At 38.5% G+C, this 27,374-nt stretch overlaps 1 protein-coding gene across 7 annotated transcripts in view; it reads left to right on the top strand.

The window, feature by feature from the left end:
* Positions 1-27,374, top strand: part of LOC105484288 (FYVE, RhoGEF and PH domain containing 4) — a 261,001-nt gene that overhangs the window by 164,589 nt on the left and 69,038 nt on the right. For 6 of the 7 annotated variants that reach the window (XM_071071904.1, XM_071071903.1, XM_071071906.1 and 3 more), the window contains 2 exons: positions 10,992-11,147; positions 22,742-22,925. In XM_071071904.1, the coding sequence (XP_070928005.1) occupies positions 22,834-22,925 (92 nt within the window). In that variant the 5' untranslated portion in view covers positions 10,992-11,147; positions 22,742-22,833. The remainder of the gene's footprint in view (positions 1-10,991; positions 11,148-22,741; positions 22,926-27,374) is intronic. The other variant, XM_071071909.1, reaches the window with a different exon arrangement.

Below are 27,374 nucleotides of genomic sequence, written 5' to 3'. Positions count from 1 at the left end.
TCTTGCTGTGTTGCCCAAGCTAGTCTCAAACTCTGATCTTAAGCAGTCCTCTCTCCACAGCATCCCAAAGTGCTGGGATTACATGCATGAGCCATCACGCCTGGCCAGGCGCTTTAATTTTAAAGAGTCTTTAATATGGTTTCTTGCCCTATCAGAGATAGGAACAGCTTAATATTTCTTGACTTTTCCTTGGTTAAACAAAGGGTATGCTTTAAAATTTTTTAAAATTTTAATTGTGGTAGAAAGCACTTAAAATTTGCCATAACCATTTTTAAATGTACATTTCACTGTCATTAAATACATTCACCACTGTCATCCACAGAACTCTTCATCTTGCAAAACTGAATTCTGCACCCACTAAACAATAACCCCCTTTTCCCCCTCCTCCCAGCTCCTCAAAATCATCATTCCATTTTCTGTTTCTATGATTTTGACTATTCTAAGTACCTTTTAAAGTGGAATTATACAGTATTTCTCTTTTTGTAACTGGCTTATTTCACTTAGCATTATGTATGTCCTCAAGATTCATCCATGTTGTTGATAGAATTTCCTGCTGGGTGCAGTGGCTCACACCTGTAATCTCAGCACTTTGAGAGGCCAAGGTGGGTGGATCACCTGAAGTCAGGAGTTTGAGACCAGCCTGGCCAGCATGGTGAAATCCGGTCTCTACTAAAAATAAAAAAAATCAGCTGCACGTGGTGGTGGACGACACAGCCTCCCAAAGTGTTGGGATTACAGGTGTGAGCCACTGCTCCGGGCCTGCTTCTACTTTTTGACTATTGTGAATTAATGCTGCTGTGAACATGGATGTACAAATGTAAGTGATATGCTTTTTTTTTCCCCCCCCCAAGATGGAGTCTCACTCTGTCACCCAGACTGGAGTGCAGTGGCACAATCTCGGCTCACTGCAACCTCCGCCTCCCAGGTTCAAGCAATTCTCCCACCTCAGTCTCCTGAGTAGCTAAGATTACAGGTACCCACTATCATGCCCAGCTACTTTTTGTATTTTTAGTAGAAACAAGGTTTCACCATGTTTCCCAGGCTGGTCTTGAACTCCTGACCTCAGGTGATCTGCCCGCCTCGCAAAGTGTTGGGATTACAGGCATGCACCACCGTGCCCAGCAGGGATATGCTTTTTTAAAAGTCTCTGTGGTATGTATACTTTGTGACTTTCATAGATTTTTTAAAATATGAGTAATATATAAATACATTTTTATCATAAAAGATTTAAATGATATAGCTAATTAGAGACCAAAATATGAAAATTCTCATTCATTCTCTCACCTCACCTCCATCTGCAATTCCCAAAGTTACATTTGGTGTGTTATCTTCCCTCTCTTTCAGTACATTTCTATACATTTGTCTATATCTTATTCTTTTTAAAAACTGAGATATTGTACATAGTCTATAGTTTAATAATGTCTTGGAGACCTCTCAATTATTAATATTTCAGAAATCTTCCCAATCTGCTGCATATGTTCTATAGTGTTATATTTACCTTTACGTGTTCAGGGCTGTTAGCGTAGATGGGAGTCCTAGAAGTGCAGTTCCTGGGTTCAAGGAACTTTCTTTAACTCTTCATCAGATTTTCTTTTTGAAGAACCTTTGTGGCTTGATAATTATGTTTCTAGAAAATTTGTTATTCAGGTTTAGAAGTTTGGGGAGCTGTTTGAAATAACACTCAAATGAATTTCCTGGCTTTGGATTCGTTCCCCTTAGCAAGAGAGTTGTAAACTGTGAGTTTTATAACCTTAATGACTTTTTTTTAAAAAAGGCAATTGATCTCTTAATCTAGGTGTTTTAGCTATTATATGGGAGATGTAATCTGCAATCTGTGGGACAAATGGGGGAGTTTTGGGAGTTATGATAGAAGACTGTTGAGTAACGTTTTATAATGTTTTACAGTGGAGAAACCTGGAAGATGCCACCTCATCAGCCGACCAGGGTTAACATCACATGATAATCATATTGCTATCATGCAGTGATATTAATATAATAAAGTGAGATGGGTGCATTGCTTCTGTGATATTCTTCCCCCAAACCCATAACCACAGTCTCATAATGAGAAAATAACAGAGAAACCCAATTTGAGGGACATTCTACAAAATACCTGACCGTGTTCTTCAAAAGTACCATCCATGGTGCCAAAAGTCATGCAAGACAAATCTAAGTAATTCTCACAGGTTGTAGTACACTAAGGAGACAGTGAAAACTAATTGCAAATAAAGTGGGTTTTGGTTTTTTAAAGTATGTTTATCCTAATGGACAATATGCTCCCATAAAGATCATCTACCCTAGAAAACTGTGTCTTCCCTCTTAAATCCAAGAGATCCTTATCCCAAAGGGTGGACTCCATTGAGATCTCCTGGGCTAGAGACCCAGTGCATGGATGGATGAGACAGTATAACCAGACTGTAAGCAAGACCGTGTAAAGATGTGATCTGCGCTCATGGACGCTGTGGCAAGAGGTCAGGCCCGAAGAATCAGAGAACTGAGTGGACTTTGCAATGGATAGCCAAAGAGAGGGTCCAAACTTAAAATGCAAAAGAATAATTCAAGAATGATTTGGTAAAATATAATATAACAGCCTATAACAGAGTCTTGCAAATAGTAGCAAAAGTCACCTTAACCTAATCATAGGGCATATCTACCACACAAAAGCATGACTTAGTGCATGACTATTGAAATGCCAAAAAAGACAGATAAAGGAAAGTTAAGCTATAGTGGCAACCTCTGCAGATGGAACGAGGGAGCTACATGCAGTCAACACTGAGGCCAATTGAGAATATTTGCAGTTAGCATATGTCTAGGAATTCCTGTAGGTATTACAACCCAGCAAGCATAGGTCAGCAACCCAAGGTCAGAGTACAAAATGGGTTAGTACTAAAAAGTGGCTAAAAAGATGACCAGCCCTCAAGAGGAGACAGTATTTAAATCATATACCTCTCCTTCCCCATGCTAACTAACGTACTGTAATTTGTTATAGCTGTGTCTAAGATAACTATTTATAATTATAAATCAGCCCTACTGGTTCTTCCTGATACTGTAATTTCTAGTCAAAGAACCTCTAGAGTTAATGTAAAACGTCTTAAATGAGAGGACCATCTGGTTACAATTTTGGTTTCAATTCCCTGTTATGCAACTGGCACCCAAATAAGGACTGTTTCCAAATATGAGTAGGCTAAGTCAGTCATAAACAAGCAAAAAGTTTCAGTTTTTGTTGCTATTATCCAAGATGTTAGCAGATGAAGTGTTTAATGAAAGGGTGCTTCTTTTAGGCAAACTTCTTTTACCGTGATTTGTTTAACCTATACCAGTGGTCCGTACATTTTTTCCTGTAAAGGGTCAAATAATAATAATAATTATTATTTTTTATCTGTGACTTTATATTTAATTAAAATATTCCCAGAGCCCCACACGTCTTGTCTTAGGAAACCAACGATTCCCAAAAGGCATCAACCTGCTGAAAAAGGTTAACAGAACATAGCATCTATGTACTTTAAACCCTGGCTGAAAAGAGACTGAATGTGGTGGCATACTTTAGCTCTAGAGTGTTGAGGATGAGAATAATGTTGTAGTTACTTTAGTTTGATTTTCATGTATAGTACCAGACACTGAACAAATCTGCTTTAGCAGAAAAATATTAAAATACGTAATAATGTGTGACATAGTCTAAATAATGCATTTCCTGTTTAATGTATTGTTGAGATTTGTATGCTAGCTATTTGGATCCTCTTGGCTTGGGTTCTTCATTCCACCATATACTTTATTTTTCTTTAGGTTTTTATGTATTTATTTTTATTTAAAATGTATTAATGTTATTTTGATTCACAAACTATAATTCTATCATTTTGGGGGCACAATGTTATGTTTTGATATATATATACAAAGTGGCATGATTAAATCAAGCTAATTACATATTTGTCATCTTGCTCACCATTTTTTATGGGGAGACACTTGAAATTTACTCTCTTACTTTGAAATACATAACATATTATTATAGATTATAGTCATCCTGCTGTGTGGTAGATCTCAAAATATGTTTCTCCTTTCTACCTGAAACTTTGCACCCTTCCATCAACAACTCCTCATTCCCTCCCTCCCCACCCCCACCCCACCTCAGCCTTTAGTAGCCATGATACTCCCTACTTCTTTTTTTTTTTCTCCCTCAACATCAATTTTATTTGGCTAAATATCTGTGGAATGTACTATAATATTACAAAGTCCTATCTTTCTTTTTTTTTCATTTTTTTTATTATTATACTTTAAGTTCTAGGGTACATGTGCATAACGTGCAGGTTTGTTACATATGTATACTTGTGCCATGTTGCTGTGCTGCACCCATCAACTCGTCAGCACCCATCAACCAGTAATTTACATCAGGTATAACTCCCAATGCAATCCCTCCCCCGCTCCCCCCTCCCCATAATAGGCCCCGGTGTGTGATGTTCCCCTTCCCGAGTCCAAGTGATCTCATTGTTCACCTATGAGTGAGAACATGTGATGTTTGGTTTTCTGTTCTTGCGATAGTTTGCTGAGAATGATGGTTTCCAGCTGCATCCATGTCCCTACAAAGGACACAAACTCATCCTTTTTTTATGGCTGCATAGTATTTCATGGTGTGTATGTGCCACATTTTCTTAATCCAGTCTGTCACTGATGGACATTTGGGTTGATTCCAAGTCTTTGCTATTGTGAATAGTGCTGCAATGAACATACGTGTGCATGTGTCTTTATAGCAGCATGATTTATAATCCTTTGGGTATATACCCAGTAATGGGATTGCTGGGTCATATGGTACTTCTAGTTCTAGATCCTTGAGGAATCGCCATACTGTTTTCCATAATGGTTGAACTAGTTTACAATCCCACCAACAGTGTAAAAGTGTTCCTATTTCTCCACATGCTCTCCAGCACCTGTTGTTTCCTGACTTTTTAATGATTGCCATTCTAACTGGCGTGAGATGGTATCTCATTGTGGTTTTGATTTGCATTTCTCTGATGGCCAGTGATGACGAGCATTTTTTCATGTGTCTGTTGGCTGTATGCATGTCTTCTTTTGAGAAATGTCTGTTCATATCCTTTGCCCACTTTTTGACGGGGTTTTTTTTTCTTGTAAATTTGTTTGAGTTCTTTGTAGATTCTGGATATTAGCCCTTTGTCAGATGAGTAGATTCCAAAAATTTTCTCCCATTCTGTAGGTTGCCTGTTCACTCCGATGGTAGTTTCTTTTGCTGTGCAGAAGCTGTTTAGTTTAATTAGATCCCATTAGTCAATTTTGGCTTTTGTTGCCATTGCTTTTGGTGTTTTAGACATGAAGTCCTTGCCTATGCCTATGTCCTGAATGGTATTACCTAGGTTTTCTTCTAGGGTTTTTATGGTTTTAGGTCTAACATTTAAGTCTCTAATCCATCTTGAATTAATTTTCATATAAGGAGTAAGGAAAGGATCCAGTTTCAGCTTTCTACTTATGGCTAGCCAATTTTCCCAGCACCATTTATTTAATAGGGAATCCTTTCCCCATTTCTTGTTTTTCTCAGGTTTGTCAAAGATCAGATGGCTGTAGATGTATGGTATTATTTCTGAGGGCTCTGTTCTGTTCCATTGGTCTATATCTCTGTTTTGGTACCAGTACCATGCTGTTTTGGTTACTGTAGCCTTGTAGTATAGTTTGAAGTCAGGTAGCATGATGCCTTCAGCTTTGTTCTTTTGACTTAGGATTGTCTTGGAGATGCGGACTCTTTTTTGGTTCCATATGAACTTTAAAGCAGTTTTTTCCAATTCTGTGAAGAAACTCATTGGTAGCTTGATGGGGATGGCATTGAATCTATAAATCACCTTGGGCAATATGGCCATTTTCACGATATTGATTCTTCCTATCCCTGAGTATGGTATGTTCTTCCATTTGTTTGTGTCCTCTTTTATTTCACTGAGCAGTGGTTTGTAGTTCTCCTTGACGAGGTCCTTTACATCCCTTGTAAGTTGGATTCCTAGGTATTTTATTCTCTTTGAAGCTATTGTGAATGGAAGTTCATTCATGATTTGGTTCTCTGTTTGTCTGTTACTGGTGTATAAGAATGCTTGTGATTTTTGCACATTAATTTTGTATCCTGAGACTTTGCTGAAGTTGCTTATCAGCTTAAGGAGATTTTGGGCTGAGATGATGGGGTTTTCTAAATATACAATTATGTCATCTGCAAAGAGGGACAATTTGACTTCTTCTTTTCCTAACTGAATACCCTTGATTTCTTTCTCTTGCCTGATTGCCCTAGCCAGAACTTCCACCACTATGTTGAATAGGAGTGGTGAGAGAGGGCATCCCTGTCCTGTGCCAGTTTTCAAAGGGAATGCTTCCAGTTTTTGCCCATTCAGTATGATATTGGCTGTGGGGTTGTCATAAATAGCTCTTATTATTTTGAGATACGTTCCATCAATACCAAATTTATTGAGAGTTTTTAGCATGAAGGGCTGTTGAATTTTTTCAAAGGCCTTTTCTGCATCTATTGAGATAATCATGTGGTTTTTGTCTTTGGTTCTGTTTATATGCTGGATTATGTTTATTGATTTGCATATGTTGAACCAGCCTTGCATCCCAGGGATGAAGCCCTTGATCATGGTGGATAAGCTTTTTGATGTGCTGCTGAATCCGGTCTGCCAGTATTTTATTGAGGATTTTTGCATCAGTGTTCATCAGGGGATATTGGTCTAAAATTCTCTTTTTTTGTTGTGTCTCTGCCAGGCTTTGGTATCAAGGATGATGTGTTGGCCTCATAAAATGAGTTAGGGAGGATTCCCTCTTTTTCTGTTGATTGGAATAGTTTCAGAAGGAATGGTACCAACTCCTCCTTGTACCTCTGATAGAATTCAGCTGTGAATCCATCTGGTCTTGGACTTTTTTTGGTTGGTAGGCTATTAATTATTGCCTCAATTTCAGAGCCTGCTATTGGTCTATTCAGGGATTCAACTTCTTCATGGTTTAGTCTTGGAAGAGTGTAAGTGTTCCGGAAATTGTCCATTTCTTCTAGATTTTCTAGTTTTTTTGCGTAGAGGTGTTTATAGTATTCTCTGATGGTAGTTTGTATTTCTGTGGGGTCGGTGGTGATATCCCCTTTATCATTTTTTATTGCGTCTATTTGATTCTTCTCTCTTTTCTTCTTTATTAGTCTTGCTAGCGGTCTATCAATTTTGTTGATCTTTACAAAAAACCAACTCCTGGATTCATTGATTTTTTGGAGGGTTTTTTGTGTCTCTATCTCTTTCAGTTCTGCTCTGATCTTAGTTATTTCTTGCCTTCTGCTAGCTTTTGAATGTGTTTGCTCTTGCTTCTCTAGTTCTTTTAATTGTGATGTTAGAGTGTCAATTTTAGATTTTTCCAGCTTTCTTTTGTGGGCTTTTAGTGCTATAAATTTCCCTCTACACACTGCTTTAAATGTGTCCCAGAGATTCTGGTATGTTGTATCTTTGTTCTCATTGGTTTCAAAGAACATCTTTATTTCTGCCTTCATTTTGTTATGTACCTAGTAGTCATTCAGGAGCAGGTTGTTCAGTTTCCAAGTAGTTGAGCGGTTTTGATTGAGTTTCTTAGTCCTGAGTTCTAGTTTGATTGCACTGTGGTCTGAGAGACAGTTTGTTATAATTTCTGTTCTTGTACATTTGCTGAGGAGTGCTTTACTTCCAATTATGTGGTCAATTTTGGAATAAGTGCGATGTGGTGCTGAGAAGAATGTATATTCTGTTGATTTGGGGTGGAGAGTTCTGTAGATGTCTATTAGGTCCGCTTGGTGCAGAGATGAGTTCAATTCCTGGATATCCTTGTTAACTTTCTGTCTCGTTGATCTGTCTAATGTTGACAGTGGGGTGTTGAAGTCTCCCATTATTATTGTATGGGAATCAAATAATTATTAATAGTATTTTTAGCCTTGCAGCTACATATGATCTCTATGTATTTGTCATTGCCTTTTTGTTTTTTTAAACAAATGTTTAAAAATGTAAATGTTCTCTGTGTCCTTCACCATGTTTTCATGCTTTGTGATAGTGGCTGAAGTTTAGAGACTTGTTTTAATAAACAATGTTCTGAAATGTTGATCTAATTGCCTCTGGCAAAAGATGTGTAATCATGACTTTTGATGAACTTATTTTAAAAATAGATGCACAGTTGATCTCTTATTGCACGCATTTTGGCAAATTCATGAGAGATATTCTCTATAAACATGACACTTGCAAAACCTACCATACCCTGAACGTTTGCTGTCTAGAAATTAGTGCCTAGTTTTCATTCACATTAATATTTAGGTAAGACATGTTTTATTTCTAAATAGACTGTCAAACTTTTTTCATATTTTAATGTGTAATAGTGATGACCTTTTTAAAAAGACTCAGTGTAATTCGTTTTCTCATTTAAGCCATTAACTGCCCCCTTTGAATAGTATTGTTGCTGCTTTCTCTTATAAATTGATGATGTCTCAGGGTCTCAATTTACAATTACATTAGTTTCTTCCTTGAGTTTGTAGTTGAGCTGTGGCTCTGCACTGTCTGGGCCTGTACAGGCATCCTTCACAAGTCCCCGGCAGGTGGCCTTTAGCAGGCTCAAAGGTGGCCTTTAAGCCATTCTTAGTGTCACTGTGAAAACCATCCAGATTTTCCCCCAAAAAGGCCAAGTAGTTGCATGATGTGTTGTGGATTTTAGGGATATATTTTGCCTATTTCACATACTTTTTTCCAAGAAGATAGGTGAGCTTACACATTTAAAGGTTTGAACTGTTTTTCTTCTGTTTATAATTTTATTTGAGATGGTGTCTCGCTTGTCACTCAGTTTGGAGTGCAGTGCAATGGTGTGATCACGGCTCACTGTGGCCTCAAACTCCCAGGTTTAAGCCATCCTCCCACCTCAGCCTTCTAAGTAGCTGACACTACGGATGTATGCCTCCACACCCAGTTAATTTTTTTTTTTTTTGGATTTTTTTAAGAGACAGGATTTTGCCGTGGCTGCCTCGTTGGTCTCAAACTCCTGGGCTTAAATGATCTGCCTGCCTCAGTCTCACAAAGTGTTGAGTGGCGTGAGCCACTGCACCCGGCCTTTTTATAATTTTAATAATGATCTGTCAAATAATCCTTCATTACTTTTGCTTTCTAAATTCTTGTTATATTTTACTAAACAATGCTTAATCTCGCTGATAAACCATTTTAGCAGAAGGGTGTCTGATGAGTACCACCCCTCCCACCCCAGCTTTTTTTTTTCTTTTCTCAAAGTTACAAGGTCTCCCTCTGTTCACCAGGCTGGAGTGTAGTGGTGTGATTATAGCTGACTGCAGCCTCAATTTCCTGGGCTCAAGAGATCCTCTCACCTCAACCTCCCCAGTAGCTGGGACCACAAACATGCACCACCATGCCCAGCTAATTTTTTTTTTTTTTTAAGTAAAGACAAGGTCTCATTATGTTGCCCAGGCTGGTCTCAAACTCCTAGTGTCATTTAATTTCTGTTTTGGTATCGGCTCTGAAAGACCTGTTGAGAAGGTACTTGGAACTCTTGATATTTTCCAAAATCTGTTTTACTAAGATAAATTTTAAGGAGAGCAACAGAAAATAAAGCACAAAGGTGGTTTTTTTGGTTGTTTATTTATTTATTTATTTTTGAGACGGAGTTTCACTCTCGTCGCCCAGGCTGGAGTGCAGTGGTGTGATCTCAGCACGCCGCAACCTCCCCCTTGTCCCGGGTTCAGGTGATTCTCCTGTCTCAGCCTCCCAAGTAGCTGGGATTACATGCGCCCATCACCACACCCGGCTAATTTTTGTATTTTTAGTAGAGACGGGGTTTCACTATGTTGGCCAGGCTGGTCTTGAACTCCTGACCTCAGGTGATCCACCTGCCTTGGCCTCCCAGTGTGCTAGGATTACAGGCATGAGCCACCGCGTGGTTTTTAATCAATATTGTTTAATAATGAATTGGATTAAGAGAGGTGGTTTTTTTTACTCAACAAAGTTGATTGGGTTTTTTAAAAATAGCTTGTTTTCAATAATTAAGGCTTAAAAAATCTCTAAGAGTTCTCTTTGAGATATTTGGATTCTATAAAAATGAAACGCTTTGTTTCTTAACCAAATGATAATTCCTTAAATTGCATTGTTTGGTTCAATTATAGTGAATTTCCTGGTAGAAATTTTATTTTCTCTGAAGCAGAGTCAGTCATCTTAATATCACCATGTCAACCAGAAAAGAAGGAAATCTAATATGCATAATAAAGAGAGAACACTGACACATGACTTCTTTAAAAGTCTCTGAAATTCAACATATAATTTTTTATACCAGAATGTGAACAAAAATTTAATCTTTTCCCTTCATCTATGGTTTATGATGTATTTGTGTGATTTTAAAGAACATTTTGGGTTTTTTTTAGTTCTATGTAAATGTGACCATGTTATCTGTATAATCTTGCCATCCCTTCTTTGGAAAACATGGGTCACTGTTAAAGTATGTCATGGATGCTGATGTGGAGTCTGAGTAAGCCTAGTGGGCACGAGGGTGTGTGTGGACGTGGGCGCGTGCGTGTATTTGTTCGTTTCTAATCGAGCCATTCTTCTAGAGTCTTTAGGTCAGCTGTCACGTTGGGCTTTCCTCCTTTGTTCTTTTGAGTTGCTCTATGACTAGCCACAGACCTAACACTAAAAAGGAAGGCTTTTAACGGATTAATTCCGTCCTTTCCTTCGCCTACATTGTAGCAGCTGCGTTCTGCCCTTTCTGTGGCCCTGCAAGGAGAGGAGGCCTGTGTATAACAGTCTTCTGTCAACATCCATTATAAGATTCCTAAAGCACATGGAATGAGATAGTTCCCAGGAAAACTCTTTGTCAAGGCCAGTCCATGTGGGAAAAATATTTCTGTGCTTAGTCCTATAACGATGACTGTTTTTGTTTTATGGGGTCAGGAGAAATTTGACTTATAAGACAGCATTGTGCTATGCCTCCATACTTACCTGCCCTTTCTTTCTGAACTCTTGCAGGTAGCAGCAGTACCTGTCCAAAGATCGCTTTAATTCCGCCTTGCTCCATAAGCAGCACAACCACACTGGTTGGTGAGAATGTATCTGAAGAAGAGGCTCAGGGAATAAATGGGAACAGGCCAGCGAAACACTCAGCTGCAAGTCCAAAGCCACAAGGTATGTTCATTGAGGGTTTGTGATCAGGGTGGGTACTTTGTTGATCAAAGAAGGCTAACCAGAAAAATGATGGCCACAAAGAAAGTGTTTTAAGCTAGAAGGAAGCAATTGGGTACATTATTTTTTAGAGAATAGTCCATGTGTGCATCTTCTCAGGCAGAGGTTGCTATTTGCTCTGCTCCTGAAACAACATACATTTCTCTATTATAGATCTTTTCATGTCGCTGAAATTCTTTGCATGTCATCTTAACGGAACTGTGATCTCTTTATTATGGCTGACCTAGCACAGGGACTTACTGTCTGTGTAATAAATGTGTTTGGAGCTACTGTTAGAAAGAAATGATTTGCTAGATGTCAGCATTTGTGAAACATAATTCTAAAACAGCACTTCATGTACTTACCAAGAACATGACTTGAAAATATTAAGGAGGTGGGGCCTGAAAACACCTGATAGTATTTTTATACTTCCACTTTCTGTGGAGGTATTGTTTCTTCCACAGAAAGGAACAGTAGCAGCCCTTCATTCAGGATTCTGTGGCCAGTGAGGGTAAAGAAAAAGCCATAATGGTAGGAAGCTTGAATGATTTTTTTCAGTGACCATTTCCTTTTACAAATAAATTTCCAGTGAACTTGGTATTAACTTTGAGAAGCAAAAAATTACAGTTTTGATGATAGAGAGCAAGGCCTTTTGAAATGGAACACAAAAGCTAAGCTACCCTGTGGTTTAATGTGTAGTTTCTTCCTTATAGATTTTCATTTATAATGAATGCTAAACAGATATGAGAAACAATACTGGGCATTGTCAGAGTTACTGCAGTTGGGAAAAATCAATTTCTGTTTTTGCGTATTTTGTGTTTACTTAGGTCTCTTTCCTGTTCTTGCAAAGAAAAATGTATTCTAGAGCATACATTATAAAATAAGTGGTGTTATTCCTTAAAGTTGTATGTTTTAAGGATTTCTGAAAAAAAATTTTAGAACAAGTTTAAAATGAATCTTCTAGATTATGGGATATTTGTCTTGTTCTCACTACAGTTATATTTGTGGTGATATGGAATATCACTATCAAGCAAGGTCAGATAATTGATGATTCGGATGAGTAGCCTATTCATGATCTTACAACCATTTCTTTTGACTATACTGCTCCCTTATAACATTGATGTGAATATAAGCATATGACTTTTTTTGATCATGATTTGAGCCTTTTTATTTCCAAAATATGAAATTCCATTTCACCCATTAGACCCGAGTTGACAAAGATCCAGCGTGAGGTAAGAATATTAATAATGAATACAATTCTAGTTGATGTAACTTTCCTGATCAAAGGAAGAATTTCATTACTTAAAAAGCCTTTATTTTTGAAGATGCACTGCAATACTTCATTGTTTTCCAAAGTCAGTGTATTGAGAGATATAATAAGAGTGTCCTTCCTGAGCTGCATGTGCCAAAATAATCCCCTTTTTAAGTAGACAACACTAACCTTGCTTTTGCTGTTTTGTGGTTATATTAAAACCTCTGTATAGTTATTTAAATACATATTTACTTCCTATCTTAAATATGGGCTAATTATATATATATATACTTTTCTAACTAAAGGGAATATTTGCAGATATTAAACAAATCACAGAGTACTTTATACTTCTTTTTCAAAATACGTTCAAGTGGTGTTTGGCCTTTCCCTGATACCCATGGCTAAAGTTTTAACCCCACCTTTCACCCTGTCCTTTTATATTTCCCTATGCTGTAGTCTGTTCAGGCTGCTGTAACAAAATACCATAAATTGGGTAGCTTATAAACAACGGAAATGTGGTTCTCACAGTTCTGTGGTATGAAGTCCAAGATCAGATTCAGGGTCTGATGAGGGCTTGCTTTCTGGTCCACAGATGGGTCCAAGATCAGATTCAGGGTGTAATGAGGGCCTGCTTTCTGGTCTGTAGATGGCCATCTTTTCACTATAACCCCACAGGGTGGAAGGGGTGGGAGCTCTTTCTGGGGCTTCTTTTCAGTGGCACTAATTTGATTAATGAGAGCTCAGTCCTCATGACCTAATCACCTCCCAAAGGCCCCACCTCTTCATATTGTCACCTTGGGAATGAGGATGTCAACATGTATTTTGGGACACAAACAAACACTCAGACCATAGCACTCCATACGAACTTTATTTTTTCTCATTCTTTACAACCTGAACTGCTGTATATTTTACTCATCAGCTCAGTTTTTTCTGCCTATGTGTCCGCTCACATAGTACATAACCAGTCTTCAATAATACTGCTGTATTGCTGCATTTCTTCCCCTTTGTTTCTGCTATTGTTTAAAACTTTGAACATGTGCCATGTAGCGACCAACGTCCCTGAAATGAGGCTACATCTGAGTATTGTCAGATGAGCTGCTACATAGATTGGTCAGTAATTCAATCAACAGTACCCAATAATGAGTGTTTGTTTAGTGGAGAGAGCTAATTTTAATTTCTCCTAACATTTGGGTGACTGAGGCAGAGAAGAGAAGGGGGTGCTAATAGGGACCTACTGCGTGGAGCAAGGAATTATCACCCTGACACCTTTGTTCCTGCCTCACTGCAAATCCCTTACAAGTTGTGAATGGTGAGGTTGCTGGGGCTTCAAGGTCACTGTGTGGGGTCCTAACAAGGGAAGGGGAGTCAGGCTGGCAGGAGCAGGGGAAAGCAGAAACAAAAAGCTGATAAACTGTTAAGTCTGCCTTTCTTCCTGGTCCAAGGCACGTAGCCCTCCTGTGCAAATAACTCAACAATCTTCCTGCACTGACTTATCACCAGACACGTGGCTGATAGAAAAATGGAAATTAGCTCACTGCAACCTTGGCATCATCGGTACTGCATGTAGCCCTCTCCAGCACCACGCTGTAAAATCCCCAGGACACCTTTGTCTCTTTGTAGTCAGCTCCTCTCTTGCTGATCTGCCTGTTGCTTTCTTGCAGTGTATGTTCGTATTTTGTCTAATAAATATGCCTTTCTCTACCTACCTGTCTTGGTGAATTCCTTTACTGCCCATGCCACCAGCCCCGGATAGTTGCTACCCACAACACTATGTTGTTTTAGTTTAATTTAGGACTCTTATTCTAGGTGAGTAGTTCTCAAGCAGAGACAGTTTTGCCCACACTTGCATATCCTCTCCCAACAATAGGACATTGGTAGTATCTGGGGACATTTCTGCTTGACACTGCTTGTAGGAGTTGCTACTTGCAGCTGGTGAGTGGAGGGTAAAGTTGCTCTATATCCTGCAATGCACGGGACAGTCCACAACTAAGAATTCATACAAACTATAATATCAGTTGCTGCATTTGCAAAACTCTGATCTAGATAAAAATAAGCACATAATTATATCTTTTTTTCCCTTACGTAGATTGCTAAGAAGATTATAGTTATAATTTATTGTGGGATTTTTTTTTTTTTTTTTTTTTTTTTTTGAGAGAGATGGTTTTGTTCTGTCACCCAGGCTGGAGTGCAGTGGTGCAATCTCGGCTCACTGCAGCCTCCGCCTCACAGGTTTAAGTGATTCTCCTGCCTCAGCCTCCCCAGTTGCTGGACTACAGGCATGCACCACAACGTCCAGCTAATTTTTGTATTTTTTGGTAGAGATCGGGTTTTACCATGTTGGCAAGACTGGTCTCGAACTCCTCACCTCCGGTGATCTGCCTGCCTTGGCCTCCCAAAGTGCTGGGATTACAGGCATGAGCCACCATGCCCGGCCTATTGTGATAATTTTAAAAGGGGAAAGTATTGCACATCTTTATTAGTGGTGATTATGTAGTAATGTCTCTGGAACAATATATGGTTTATGTTTATTAATTACCAGTAAGTAAATATTTTTGAAGAATTATTTGTAGGTTTTTAAAAGGTGAATGAGCTAAGTTTTATTTTAAACCTGAAAAAGGAACGATCAGAATGGCAGCCCTTTGCATGGTGTTTCAAAATCAGCAGAAAGAAAGATAAATTTTAGATTAGAGATTGGATAAACTCGCATTTGGATCCAAATTGAAATACGTAGATTTCGAAATGGATTTGTTTCATAATTAGAGCTTGTTTTGCCTTAGCCTCAGAAAATACCCTAAGGCCTTGGAAACAATGGCTTATTCACTTCATACCAATCCTAATAGTCAAACAAATTACTGAGCAACCTCCAGCATAAGTCTTTCTTCTTGTTCACCACTTTTAATACTGGCCTGTTTCCTACCATGCTAGACAGTGACTCAAAATAACTCCTTTAGTAATTAAAGTTAATAGTTCTTTTTCTCTTAACAGCTTTTATCCAGAACATCCTCCGTAATTCCTGATTATTTTTTATAAAGTGCAAATTGTCACATAATGTCTCAATCATTAAATGCTTTAAAGAGCCACATTGTTGTTTGACTAACTTACATAAATATAGAGTACTTAAACCTATTCATTAGCTTCTACAGTAAAAGTCTATGTATAATGATCCATTCTTTTAAAAGTGTAATATTATAATGCATTTATACATAGCCAGCTTTTGTTGTTTCTGTTTTTAAAAAGAAGAGTAATTGAAGACTACTGACTTAAACTGGCAATTAGTTTCTTTTCATTCTAGATAATCACTTTGAATAATCAATTTTTTTTCCTATTTACATCTGTAAATTTGGGTGTAATAAAACCCAACTTATTTATAGTCTAATAGAGATCTCAAACTTCACATGTATGAAACTGAACTATTCTCCTCTCCAAAAATTGCTTTGCCTGCTATGTCACTTGACCACCATTCCATCCTTCTGGCAGTTGAGACCCAAGGCTTCAGAGTCATCCTTGCCTCCTCTCTCTTTCTCTAATATGTCTCACTTAATCTTACCAGGAAATCTACTTTAAAAATATACCTAGAATCCAAGTATTTCTCACTGCCTTTTCCTAAGCACTGTGATCTCTTGCCTGAATTTCTACAATATCCGCTTAATTGTCCACCCTGCTTCTCCCCTGTTCCTCCTCTACATTCTCAACACAGCTCCCAGAGTGATCCTGCTGAAAGTTAAGTTATATCATGTTACATTTCAGCTCAGAACCCTGCAGGGACTTCTCATTTCATGCAAAGTCAAAATAAGTGGTCCAGAGTCTACTTTCTCAGGCCTCGCTATGCACTACTTTTGTCCACATGCTCGTTCTGCTCCAGTCCTGCTGGCCTCCAGACCCCAGGTGTCCCTGGCTCTCATTCCACCTGCTGGAAAGCCCTTCCCCAAACAATTCCTTCCGCTTCAAGGCTTACTCAAATCCTGACTTTTCACGGAGGCCTAACTTTGAACACCCTGTTTAAGACTGAAATCTGCTCTCCCTTTGACTTCCCACACCCTGGATCGTATTGATCTTGTTCTTTTAGCCCTCACCACGTTTTTTTCTAGCACTTACCTCCTTCCGATAAATGATTTACTTGATTTTTTTTGTTTATTTTTCCTTTGCTCATTCATAGGCTCAAGTGCCTAGAACCTAGTGGATATTCAATAAATATTCATTTCATTAATGAAAAAATGAAACACCCTATATAGAGGTATGAGGATTGTTCTAGGATATATATTTTTTGAATGCTGAATTCTTAGTGGTTTTATAAATTTATACTGTCATCAAAAATGTTGTGTTCACATTACTTGATATCTTTACTGATACGTGGTATTGTCAGATTTAAAATTCTAGTCAAGCCAGGCATGGTGGCTCACACTTGTAATCCCAGCACTTTGGGAGGCCGAGGTGGGTGGATCACGAGGTCAGGAGTTCGAGACCAGCCTGGCCAACATGGTGAAACCCCATCTCTACTAAAGATAGAAAAAATTAGCCAGTCATGGGGGTGTGCACCTGTAATCCCAACTATTCGGGAGTTTGAGGCAGCAGAATTGCTTGAACCCAGGAGGCGGAGGTTGCAGTGAGCTGAGATCGCGCCATTGCACTCCAGTCTGGGCGAGAGGGTGAGACTCTGTCTCAAAAAAAAAGAAAAAAAATAAAAAGAAATGCTCAAATTGTAGTCAATCTGATTTGTCTGAAATAGTATCAGCTTATGGATTTAATTTGTATTTCCCTGAAATACTAATAAGTGAGTGTGAACACAGTTTTTCCTGTCTATATCCTTTGAGTTGTTAGGTCTTTTAGTTAATAGTGCATAGTAGTTTATTTTATTTTATTTATTTATTTACTTATTTATTTATTTATTTTTTATTATTATTTTTTTTTGAGATGGAGTTTTCCTCTCATTGCCCAGGCTGGAGTGTAGTGGCACAATCTCAACTCACAGCAACCTCCACCTCCCGGGTTCAAGCGATTCTCCTGCCTCAGCCTCCCAAGTAGCTGGGACTACAGGCATTTGCCACCACGCCCAACTAAGTTTTGTATTTTTAGTAGAGTCAGGGTTTTGCCATGTTGTCCAGGCTGGTCTTGAACTCCTGACCTCAGGTGAGCCACCTGTCTCGACCTCCCAAAGTGCTAGGCTTACAGGCATGAGACACTGTGCCCGAGTTTTTTTATTCTGATTGTTATTCCTTTCTTCCTTATATATAATACAAAAGTCTTATCTGGGTCGGTAAGATCCAGTTCTTCACAGGGCCTTGTAGAAGAGCCAAGGACGGCTAAATAAAGAAAGGGGCAGATGAAGGGCATTCTTGCATTTTGAAACTTTGTATCCTGCCACAAAATTTCACATAGATATTATATGGTTATCTTAAAAATAGATGTCTCATATATGTTAATCTTGTGCAAGTACAAAGTGCTTTCATAGGTAGGGTTCTTTCATGTGTTTTTGAATCCTTTTCTAGTCATTTACTTCTCAAAGTAGCTGTGTGTTACTTTTTCAGTCTTTGATAGGAGCAGTAAGATTAAATATGAATTCATTTTATGAAATAGTAATTTTCCTTAAGAGCTGAATGTTGCTGGGCACGGTGGCTCACGCCTGTAATCCCAGCACTTTGGGAGGCTGAGGCAGGCAGATCACCTGAGGTCGGGAGTTTGAGGCCAACCTGGCCAACATGGCAGAACCCCATCTCTACTAAAAGTACAAAACTTAACGGTGTGGTGGCAGGTGCCTGTAATCCCAGCTACTCTGGAGGCTGAGGCACAAGAATCACTTGAACCCAGAAGGTGAAGGTTGCAGTGAGCTGAGATTGTGCCACTGCACTCCACCTGGGTGACAGAGTGAGATATGGTCTCCAAAAAAAACAGTTGAATGTTAACATATAATCATGGGTTACAAGAAGTATTGAGCCGAAACAAAGATGAGACTCATTTCCTGTTCATCAAGGAACTCAAAAGTCTAGGGAGGCAACCCTGGTTGTAAAATATTATAAAACAAAATGACAAATGTTAGTTGAGAAGATATTTGAAGATTTTTGAGGCAGGATGGGAGGGCAAGAGGTGGAAGAGTCAGGTAAGCCTTCTGAAAAAGAGTTGATGACTGAGGTGAGCCTTGTGGGAATTATGGGATTTTGCCAAGTGGACCATTCTACGTATGTGCCAGAGCCTGAAGGCCTGAGAGAACCTTCCCAAGCTTACAATGGAAGATGCAATTCAGTGTGGCTGGAATCTAGGCCACATAGGGGGTGGGAGAGTAGAGATGAGGCAAGCAGTAAGAAAGTTCCCAAGAAATCTATTTCAAAAGAAAATGAAGCCAGGAGAGGTGGCTCTCACCTGTAATCCCAGCTACTCTGGAGACTGCGATGTAGGATCACTTATGCCCAGGAGTTTGAGGTTACAATGAGATATGATTGCACCAGTGCACTCCAGCCTGGGTGACAGTGTGTGTGCGTGCATGTGTGTGTGTATTTATACCCACATATACACACACACATACAAGATAAAATAGAAAAAATGAACCTACTGTGGTGGCTTTCCAATAAACATGTTGTTTTCATTTAGCTCTAGATATATAATAAGGTTCTTACAACATGATTCTGCAGTTGTTCATATCCTAGCAGAACTGTACTTAGCGGATCTTATTCAGCTAAGTAAATGTTATAGTAGGTATGTCGGATTCAGGGCACCTTTTACCTGAAAAGCTTACTTGCTCTAGAGAGCTTAACAATCAAGTAGGGAAAGACTGTGTTTGCATACTGCACTGTTCTCAGAGTGTGAAACACAAATCTGGAAATGATTTTGCATGTTTTAAATGTCACACTGTTGATCTCTAGAATTAATATTGTGTCTGAAGAAAGGAAAAAAATCGAAATAAATAAATAATTGAAATATCAAGAAGAGAAGGAATCGGAACTTTAGGGTTTTCCATTCTCATGGTCTGTAATGCCAATAGAGACTAATAATAAACTGCATCCTTAGAATATTGCCCACAATTTGTAATCTTTTCCCTTCTTATGTAACTAATTTGGGAAATCTTTTTAAAAGTGAATAATTGTCTATTTGATAAAATCGTAATTTCTTTACCCCTTGATTTTTATTTTCTTTTTTTGTTTTATAATATAGTGTTCATAATCTGGATTATGTTGCTATACAAAGGATTTACTGGTCCTTTCTAATTCGTGATCTTGCATATGGTTTTATGTCAGTTTACTTACCTTTTAGGTCTCCAGCTGGGCCTACGAATTAAACTGACATAACAACAGATTAGCGGAACAAAAACATACAAGAGATATAAAGGCCGTTGGCTGTAATTTGTTTGGTTGCCCAGAAGCTAAGAAAGGCGGCCATGAAGAGAAATTTAGTCTCAATAATTTGAAGTATCAATTCCTGGGTTGCTCCTGCCATCTGTTGTCATTTCCTCTGGGTACGGACTATTAGATTGAAACTCTCTGAGATCTTGGTTTTTAACTGAAATTGGATTTTTTTTTGCTTCGTAAGTACATAGCATACAAGATTTCTTTTTCTTTTAGTCCTGCATTAGATATTCCTCGGTTAACTCCATAACTTTGGGAGTTGAAAGAATCATTTTCATTCATCAGCTAGGTATTCTGAGCCAAAGTATCTGTTATTGTTATTACATTATAAATGATGAACAAGTGATAGAATTTTTTCTAAGACAGTGTGTCTAACTTTAGCCATTCATGTATCATCTTCAGATTTGTCATATCCATGTACCATTTGTTCTTTTTTATTTAAAATATGTATATTTACTGATTTACTATACATTTGCATTTTCTCCCTTGCTGAATTTGATACCTCCTCTGTGCTTCTAAAATACCCAGTGTTCACTTGTATCAACATTGTTAAAGTGCCTCTCCACTAGTATATGATCTCCATTTGCCAAACATAATGCAAATAGTCACTATAAATATAGCTGTGATCAAAAGTAATATATTCCTTACCTTCATCAACTGCCTTGTGGAAGAAAGAAAAAAACTTCAAACCTGTAATATATTTACTATTTCACTGCAGCTTTATTATTTAATCCTACTCAATACTGATTATTTAATAAGTATACCACAAATTGTGATAAGCAGTTTGGAGAGAGCACACAGTGCTTATGAAACAGTTTAAGAGATGGACATAATTTAGACTGGGAAAGTAGGTGGAGTCATCCCTGAGAAAGTGATGGGTATCATTGTGTTTTAGTTTTTCACTCATCTGACACCTAATAAATAAGGCATGGTTTAGTGAGTAAACTCTAGGTAGATGAATGAGTTATTTCATAACAATTTTAGCACACAAAATTATATTCACTTCCTTCTTTTAGTATTCTAGTTAAGAATGTTGGATTATTCATAACCTTAAGAGGTTTGTTTTTTTTGTTGGGGGGGGTGGGAGATTTTCCTGTTTTACTGCATTAGTTCATATTTACTACTCATAATGTTAAAAGGGTTTTTTTGGTGGGAGATTTTCCTGTTTTGCTACATTAGTACATATTTATTCTACACAGAAGTTTTTCTGTAAAATTAACAAATATTACACTTATATAAGCCCGTTTGTTCTCAAATAATACTACGTTAATCACTCCCCCACACATATGTTGGAAAATATCATTTTCACAAAAGAAGCATGCCATTTTTAAATTGAGATTTTCTTCTTGTTTATATTGAAAGAGAATTAAGTGAATTAATTGCTCCACTTGTAGTTCATTGTGACATTTTTTTCCTTCCCTATAATAAATTGATAACTGGCACTGAAATGATGAAATCTAGGCCAGTGAGCATGAGCCAACTGTCAGCTAACTGAGTTTATAAAAGAGATGAGATCACTAAAAACCAGGGGAACCAGCTGGGGGAAAATGGGGCATGTAATTAGGAGGCGACATGATTCCTCACCCTTCTTCCAGAAGGTAAGAAAAGGATTTAAGGAAGAGAAAAGATGATTCTATTTGATCTGTCAACACTGCTTATTAAAAAATACTACATGTTATAGTATTTTATCCTGCATGTTAATCTTAGAGAAAAGTAATACTGGTTTTCCAAAGTGATGTAATTTCTCTACCAATTGGGTACTTATCATCTACAGTGTGTTAGGGAAACTTCTGTAGATTTTAGTATTTCATGAAATGATCTGTATTTATCCTATTAATTGATTGAAGGACTTGTGAAGAAAGTAGATGATTTGTGGTATATTGATGCAGGCCAGCCGTCTTAAGCCGTTTAGTGTTGTTATATGTGAATACCTGAGGCTAGGTAATTTATAAAGAGGCTTATTTGGCTCACAGTTCTGCAGGCTGTACAGGAAGCACAGTGCCAGCATCTGCTTAACCTTTGGTGAGGGCCTCAGGCTGCTTCCACTCATGGCAGAAGATATAGGGTAGCTGGCATGTGTAAAGATCACATGGAGAGAGAGGAAGCAAGAGAGAGATGGGGGAGGTTTCCGGCTCTTTTTAATAACCAGTCTTGGAGGAACTAATGGAGCAAGAACCTATTCACTATGGCAAGAATGGTACCAAGCCATACGTGAGGGATCTGCGCCCATGACTCAAACCCCTCCCATAGTTTCCACCTCCAACACTGGGGACCAGATTTCAACATGATGTTTGGAGGGGACAAATATACAAACCTGTAGCACCAACTCTGTTACCCCAGGCCACTTAACCTCTCTAAGCCTTCATAGACATAAGAGGAGAATAGTGGTACCTACCTGAGAAAACTATAAAGTATAACATTTCATCAAAGATCAAAGAGATAAAGTGCTTTTGTTAAATGGGAAGAAGATGCTATATTAATGCAACACTGTATTACTGTTGTTTGTTGTTGTTTTGTTGGCTTTTATGTTGTTTAACTTGTTAGCTGTGGATTTGGGTATATCAACTATCACTCTATTAGAAAACCTGTTTTGTAGCAGACAATGTATCTCTAGGATTTAGTTTTAAATTTAGCACCACCTTTACCCTGTTGAGATGAATAACTGCTGTGTTATCTGTAGATCTTAGAATGCTTTAGCCTTATGTAGATTCTGAGGTGTTTAATATTGCCATATTTAAGATACAATAAAATTAAAAGAGCCACTTAAGTTTGGAGATGGGATTTCCACAAGGCACAAAGCAAATGTCCAAAATGAACAAAAGTCTTTTGGTTGTGGTTTAGTTCAAAATTTGACTCCCACCCCCTTTACAATAGTTTTATAATGCTGAATATTTTGCACCCAGGACACCAGAATTTTTATTGTTATTGAACGAAATATCAGTGAAATACTGAATTCTATTCTTTTTCTACAGTGCCTCCAAAGCCATTACACCTGCAGAATTCACCTTCGTCCAATATACACCAAACCCCCAGGCATAAAGCTTTACCTAGTGCAAAACCAAGGATGGAGGAAATTAAACCTGCCCCTGCTTCTTGTGTCTCAAAAGAAAAACCCAGTAAGGTATCAGATCTCATCAGTCGCTTTGAAGGAGGCAGGTAAGAGCTAATTTACAATGGGAGGAGGCAGGGGAAGAAGAAAGCTGATTTTCGAAAAAATGATAGCCATAGTCATAGATTTTCTAAATAAAAAGCATAGTATCTTATTCCATTAGGTTTGATAGGCCTTTAGAAAGGGTGAATTTTTAAAACAAATGACTTAGTCTTACCCTAATGTGAACTGTCATGTGCTATGTATTAGCTAGATGCAGCACTGTAGGCCACCAGCTTTTTCATGAAATTGTGTGCTTGAGTATCTGTGTGGTTTCTCTTGTTTCCTCTGTATCTCTGTGTGTCATTCTCTACGTATTACTCCTTGTGGCTCATTCTGTGGGGCGCTGGATATCTGGGTTGGAAAGGCTGAGCGGGCCTCTGTCTCTTCGTTTCTCACTTTGTGTGTTTGTGAATGTGACCCCTGTGGGCTTGTCTCCTCCCTGGGGCCGTCTCTTCTTTCCATCCCATTTTCCATCCCATTTTATTTAATGTGGGTATTCTATACCCATTCAGTCCCTGTTTCCCCTCTCCATATACTCCATCATATGCTAGGTTTTGCAAAGAGATAATATTACCAATGGCAAAATGTATGCTAAATTTCAGTTTTGTATTTATTAAATATAATTTCTATTCTTAATCCCAATGTTTGAAAGTAGGTGAAATATTATATTTCTCATTTAAAGATAAATGGAACCCACCCGGAGCTTGCAGTGAGCTGAGATCCGGCCACTGCACTCCAGCCCCGGCGACAGAGTGAGACTCCGTCTCAAAAAAAAAAAATAAATAAAAATAAAAAAAATAAAAATCTCAATTGTTTAGTTTTTCTTAGTCTTTTGATAAAAAGGAATTTTGTCACTGACTTAAATATAATTTTAAACAATGTTATGAGTAGGATTTTGTTATCTGTCACCAAAATCTATGTATAACTAAATAGAATGTGTATAACTTCACTTTCATCCTTGAAACCAAATATTTTCATTCATTCCAGTGTAATATTTGGGACTTATTTCCCATTAGGGTGATTTTATTATTTATTTGTGGGATTTACTGTTATTTATGTAATGAAATCATAGCTTGGAAATAGTTTGAGTATCGTCTGGGAATTGTGACCAAGCACAAAACCTGCAGTGTCCCTCGTTTTTAAAATGGGTCTAACAGATGTTGGTTCTTCCTATCAATTTCTTGTGACAACTCAGAACCCCCCTCTATTTTACAAAGTTACAAGTTCTGGAGAAAATTAACTTAGAAGCCTGTCTTCAATTTTCATTGCTGATAAATTTTAGGAACTTTGGTCATAAATATTTCAACTTCAGCATCTCTTCCTCTGAAGTAGGATTTATAGGACCTTTGCTATCTTGAATTACAGTGATCTTTACTAGAATGGTTTAATTCCATTTAAAACATTTTTTTGCTGCTCAGGGTATAAGTTGACTTAATAACAACAGAGTGACCCCTCGCGTTTGCAGATTCCAGGGGCCATGCCCAGTGACTGCGTAATAGGAGGGCCTGGAGCCCTGATCCCTGTCATAAGGCATGTCAGAGCCTGCATCCCTAGGTTTCAGGGATAACTCTCTGAAACCTGGAAAGGGTCAGTATTCCAAAGACTGCGTCCTCCATTTTGGTTAACCCACTCTGCATTGTTTTAGATTCTTCTACATGTGAAATGTTTGTACTTTTAATCATTCAAGCTTCACAAATTCAATCCTGTTTTGATGCAGAGGTTGAAGGTTTAATTCATCTAAGGAAAAATGTGCTATAATTTATGATTTTTTTTAAGCAAATTTATTCTGAGTGCAAATTGGGTATAGTGTATTTTGGCAGGTCTGGTGAAAAAATATTATTTGTGGTAGAGTCCACTGCCAATACAAAAAACAATGATATGTTCTCAGTGAGGTATTACCACTACAGACTGGCCCCAAAAGTGTTTGAGTGGGTTAATACTGCATTGGATCTATAGGACTTGAGTAGGAGATTTGTGTTTACTGTTGAGTGGTGTCCTTGCCCTTGCAAGGGTTGTTTTCAGTTTTAACCTTTCTTATGAGAGCTTAGACTAGCTTTGTAAAATAGAGGGAGGCTCTGAGTTGTTACAGGAAATTGATAGGAAGAACCAACAACTGTTAAGAGTGGAGTCTGGTCAGAATGGTCATAGCATACTGTTGTTAAGACCTTACCCGGCTGGGTGCGGTGGCTCATGCCTATATTCCCAGCACTTTGGGAGGCCGCAGTGGTTGGATTATCTGAGCTCAGGAGTTCGAGATCAGCCTGGGTAACATGGCAAAACCCTATCTCTACAAAAAATACAAAAATTAGCCAGGCATGGTGGTGCACGCCTGTGGTCCCAGCTACTTGGGAGGCTGATGTGAAAGGATTGCTTGAGCCCAGGAGGTCAAGGCTGCAGTGAGCTGAGATTGTGCCACTGCACTCCAGCCTGGGCAATGGAGTGGGACCCTGTCTTAAAACAAAAAAAAAAAAAAGAAAAATCCCAAGTAACACTAGTTTGTTAAGATGAGAGATTTGGAGCAAGTAGATTTTCTTTAATTTTTACTGTGGTTTCCTTCTTTCTTTCTCCTATTCCTCCTTCTTTCTCTCTTTCAGAGTAAGAGAGAATACTCTTTTTAACCTAGGAAAGACTTTAAGATTTTAGAAATAAGATTATGTTTCTACAGACCTGAACATTGGTGATTTTTGTTTTTGTTTTTGTTTTTGTTTTTTTTTGAGATGGAGTTTCGCTCTTGTTGCCCAGGCTGGAGTGCAGTCGCGCAATCTCAGCTCTACCTCCCAGGTTCAAGCAATTCTCCTGCCTCAGCCTCCCAAGTAGCTGGGATGACAGGCATGCACCACCACACCTGGCTAATTTTGTATTTTTAGTAGAGATGGGGTTTCTCCATGTTGAGGCTGGTCTTGAACTCCTGACCTCAGGTGATCCGCCCACCTCATCCTCCCAAAGTACTGGGATTATAGGCGTGAGCCACCGCGCCTGGCCAGAACATTGGTTTTTCCCATGGACACTCCAGGGTCAACTGTTTTCCCCTTATGGTTTGGCATCCACAAAGCAGCAGGAATCTTCCAAGTACTGGTTCAACTACTGCTTTTACCAACTCCTTACCCACCTAATCCTTCCCAGTCTCCTTCTCTCCCTCCCCACTCATACCCTTGATGTCACTTACTGTGGGGCATTTGCAGCTCTCATTCAAAGCCATTCTTTAGACAAGACCTGAACATGCTTAAATTTGTTTCAGAGGATCTGTTGAGGATCTTTTCACCAGGGAATCCAGAGACTGATGCAGGCAGGAGAAGGAGGACAGTTTGATTCAAATCTCTAAAGACTACTTGGGAAATTATACAGCCAAAGGTGTCCTCTTCGAGGGGACAAATCTCAATTGAAGAGTGTATAGCATTTATTTATATTGCCCACCTCCAACTTTTATGTATATGACATTTTCCCCTACTCAATTTATCCTTTCTTTCCTCTGGTGTTGGACTTTACCCGTATCTTTTTTCCTCCTTCGTCACTTTCTTGCTGTCTACTTTTATTCCTTGTTTCATTCTCTAGTCCAGATCAGCCGTGACCGGGAAGGGTGAAGTGAGAGCAAAGGTGACACATCTCAGCATTGTCCTTGGAACTGGGCTGCTTGCTGTTTCCTTCCCCACCTCCCTTTATCCTGTTACCTGCACTGGGGAAGATAATCAACCCTAGACTTTCTTCCCACATTTTGCCTGCAGCCTATTCACCTGATGGTCATTCTGTCCTTCTGCTGCAGTACATCATAACTTGGGGTGAAGACCATATGATTTAGAGTTGGATTCATGGTTTGACTTCTGGCTTTTCTGCTCGTTACATTGTGACATTAGCCACCTTAATTTTCTAAGCCTAGATTTCTCTATGGGATCCCTGTCTTTGGAATTATTGTGAGGAGGAAACAAGGTAATTATTGTAAGGGGCTTCTTGTAGTTTGTGGTTCTTAGTAAGCACTTAATAAATGTTTCCGGCTGTTATTATTGTCACAATTATCATCATTATCATGGTTATTCAAAGCTCATCAAATATTTATTGAGTACTTCCCCTGTGTCAAGCACCATGCTAAGAGGTAGGAATAAAGCAGAGAGGAAATCTACACCCTCACCGAGTTTTAGTTCCTTTATTTCTTCTCGTTTAGGTCACAGGAATCTTTCAAAGAGTATAGCCCAAAGTTTTTTGTTCCATTCCCCACTTCACTCCCAGAATCCTAGATTAAAATCTATACAAATATTTCCACAGGAATATTGTTATATATTGGGAGTAAGTTTCATTCTCCTATTAGGACTACTATTATGTCAAGCAGTAATAAGGATTTTAAAAAAAATAAAATAAGATGTGGAGTTAGTGATGGAGAGTGCTGTTATGATAGATGCATCTAGGAAAACCTCTTTGGAGAGGTGATACCTGAGCAGAAACTCGAATGACGAGAAGAAATA

Source organism: Macaca nemestrina, chromosome 10 (assembly GCF_043159975.1).
Source record: "Macaca nemestrina isolate mMacNem1 chromosome 10, mMacNem.hap1, whole genome shotgun sequence".
Classification (NCBI taxonomy): Eukaryota; Metazoa; Chordata; class Mammalia; order Primates; family Cercopithecidae; genus Macaca; species Macaca nemestrina.
This window is presented reverse-complemented; position numbering and strand designations above follow the sequence as displayed.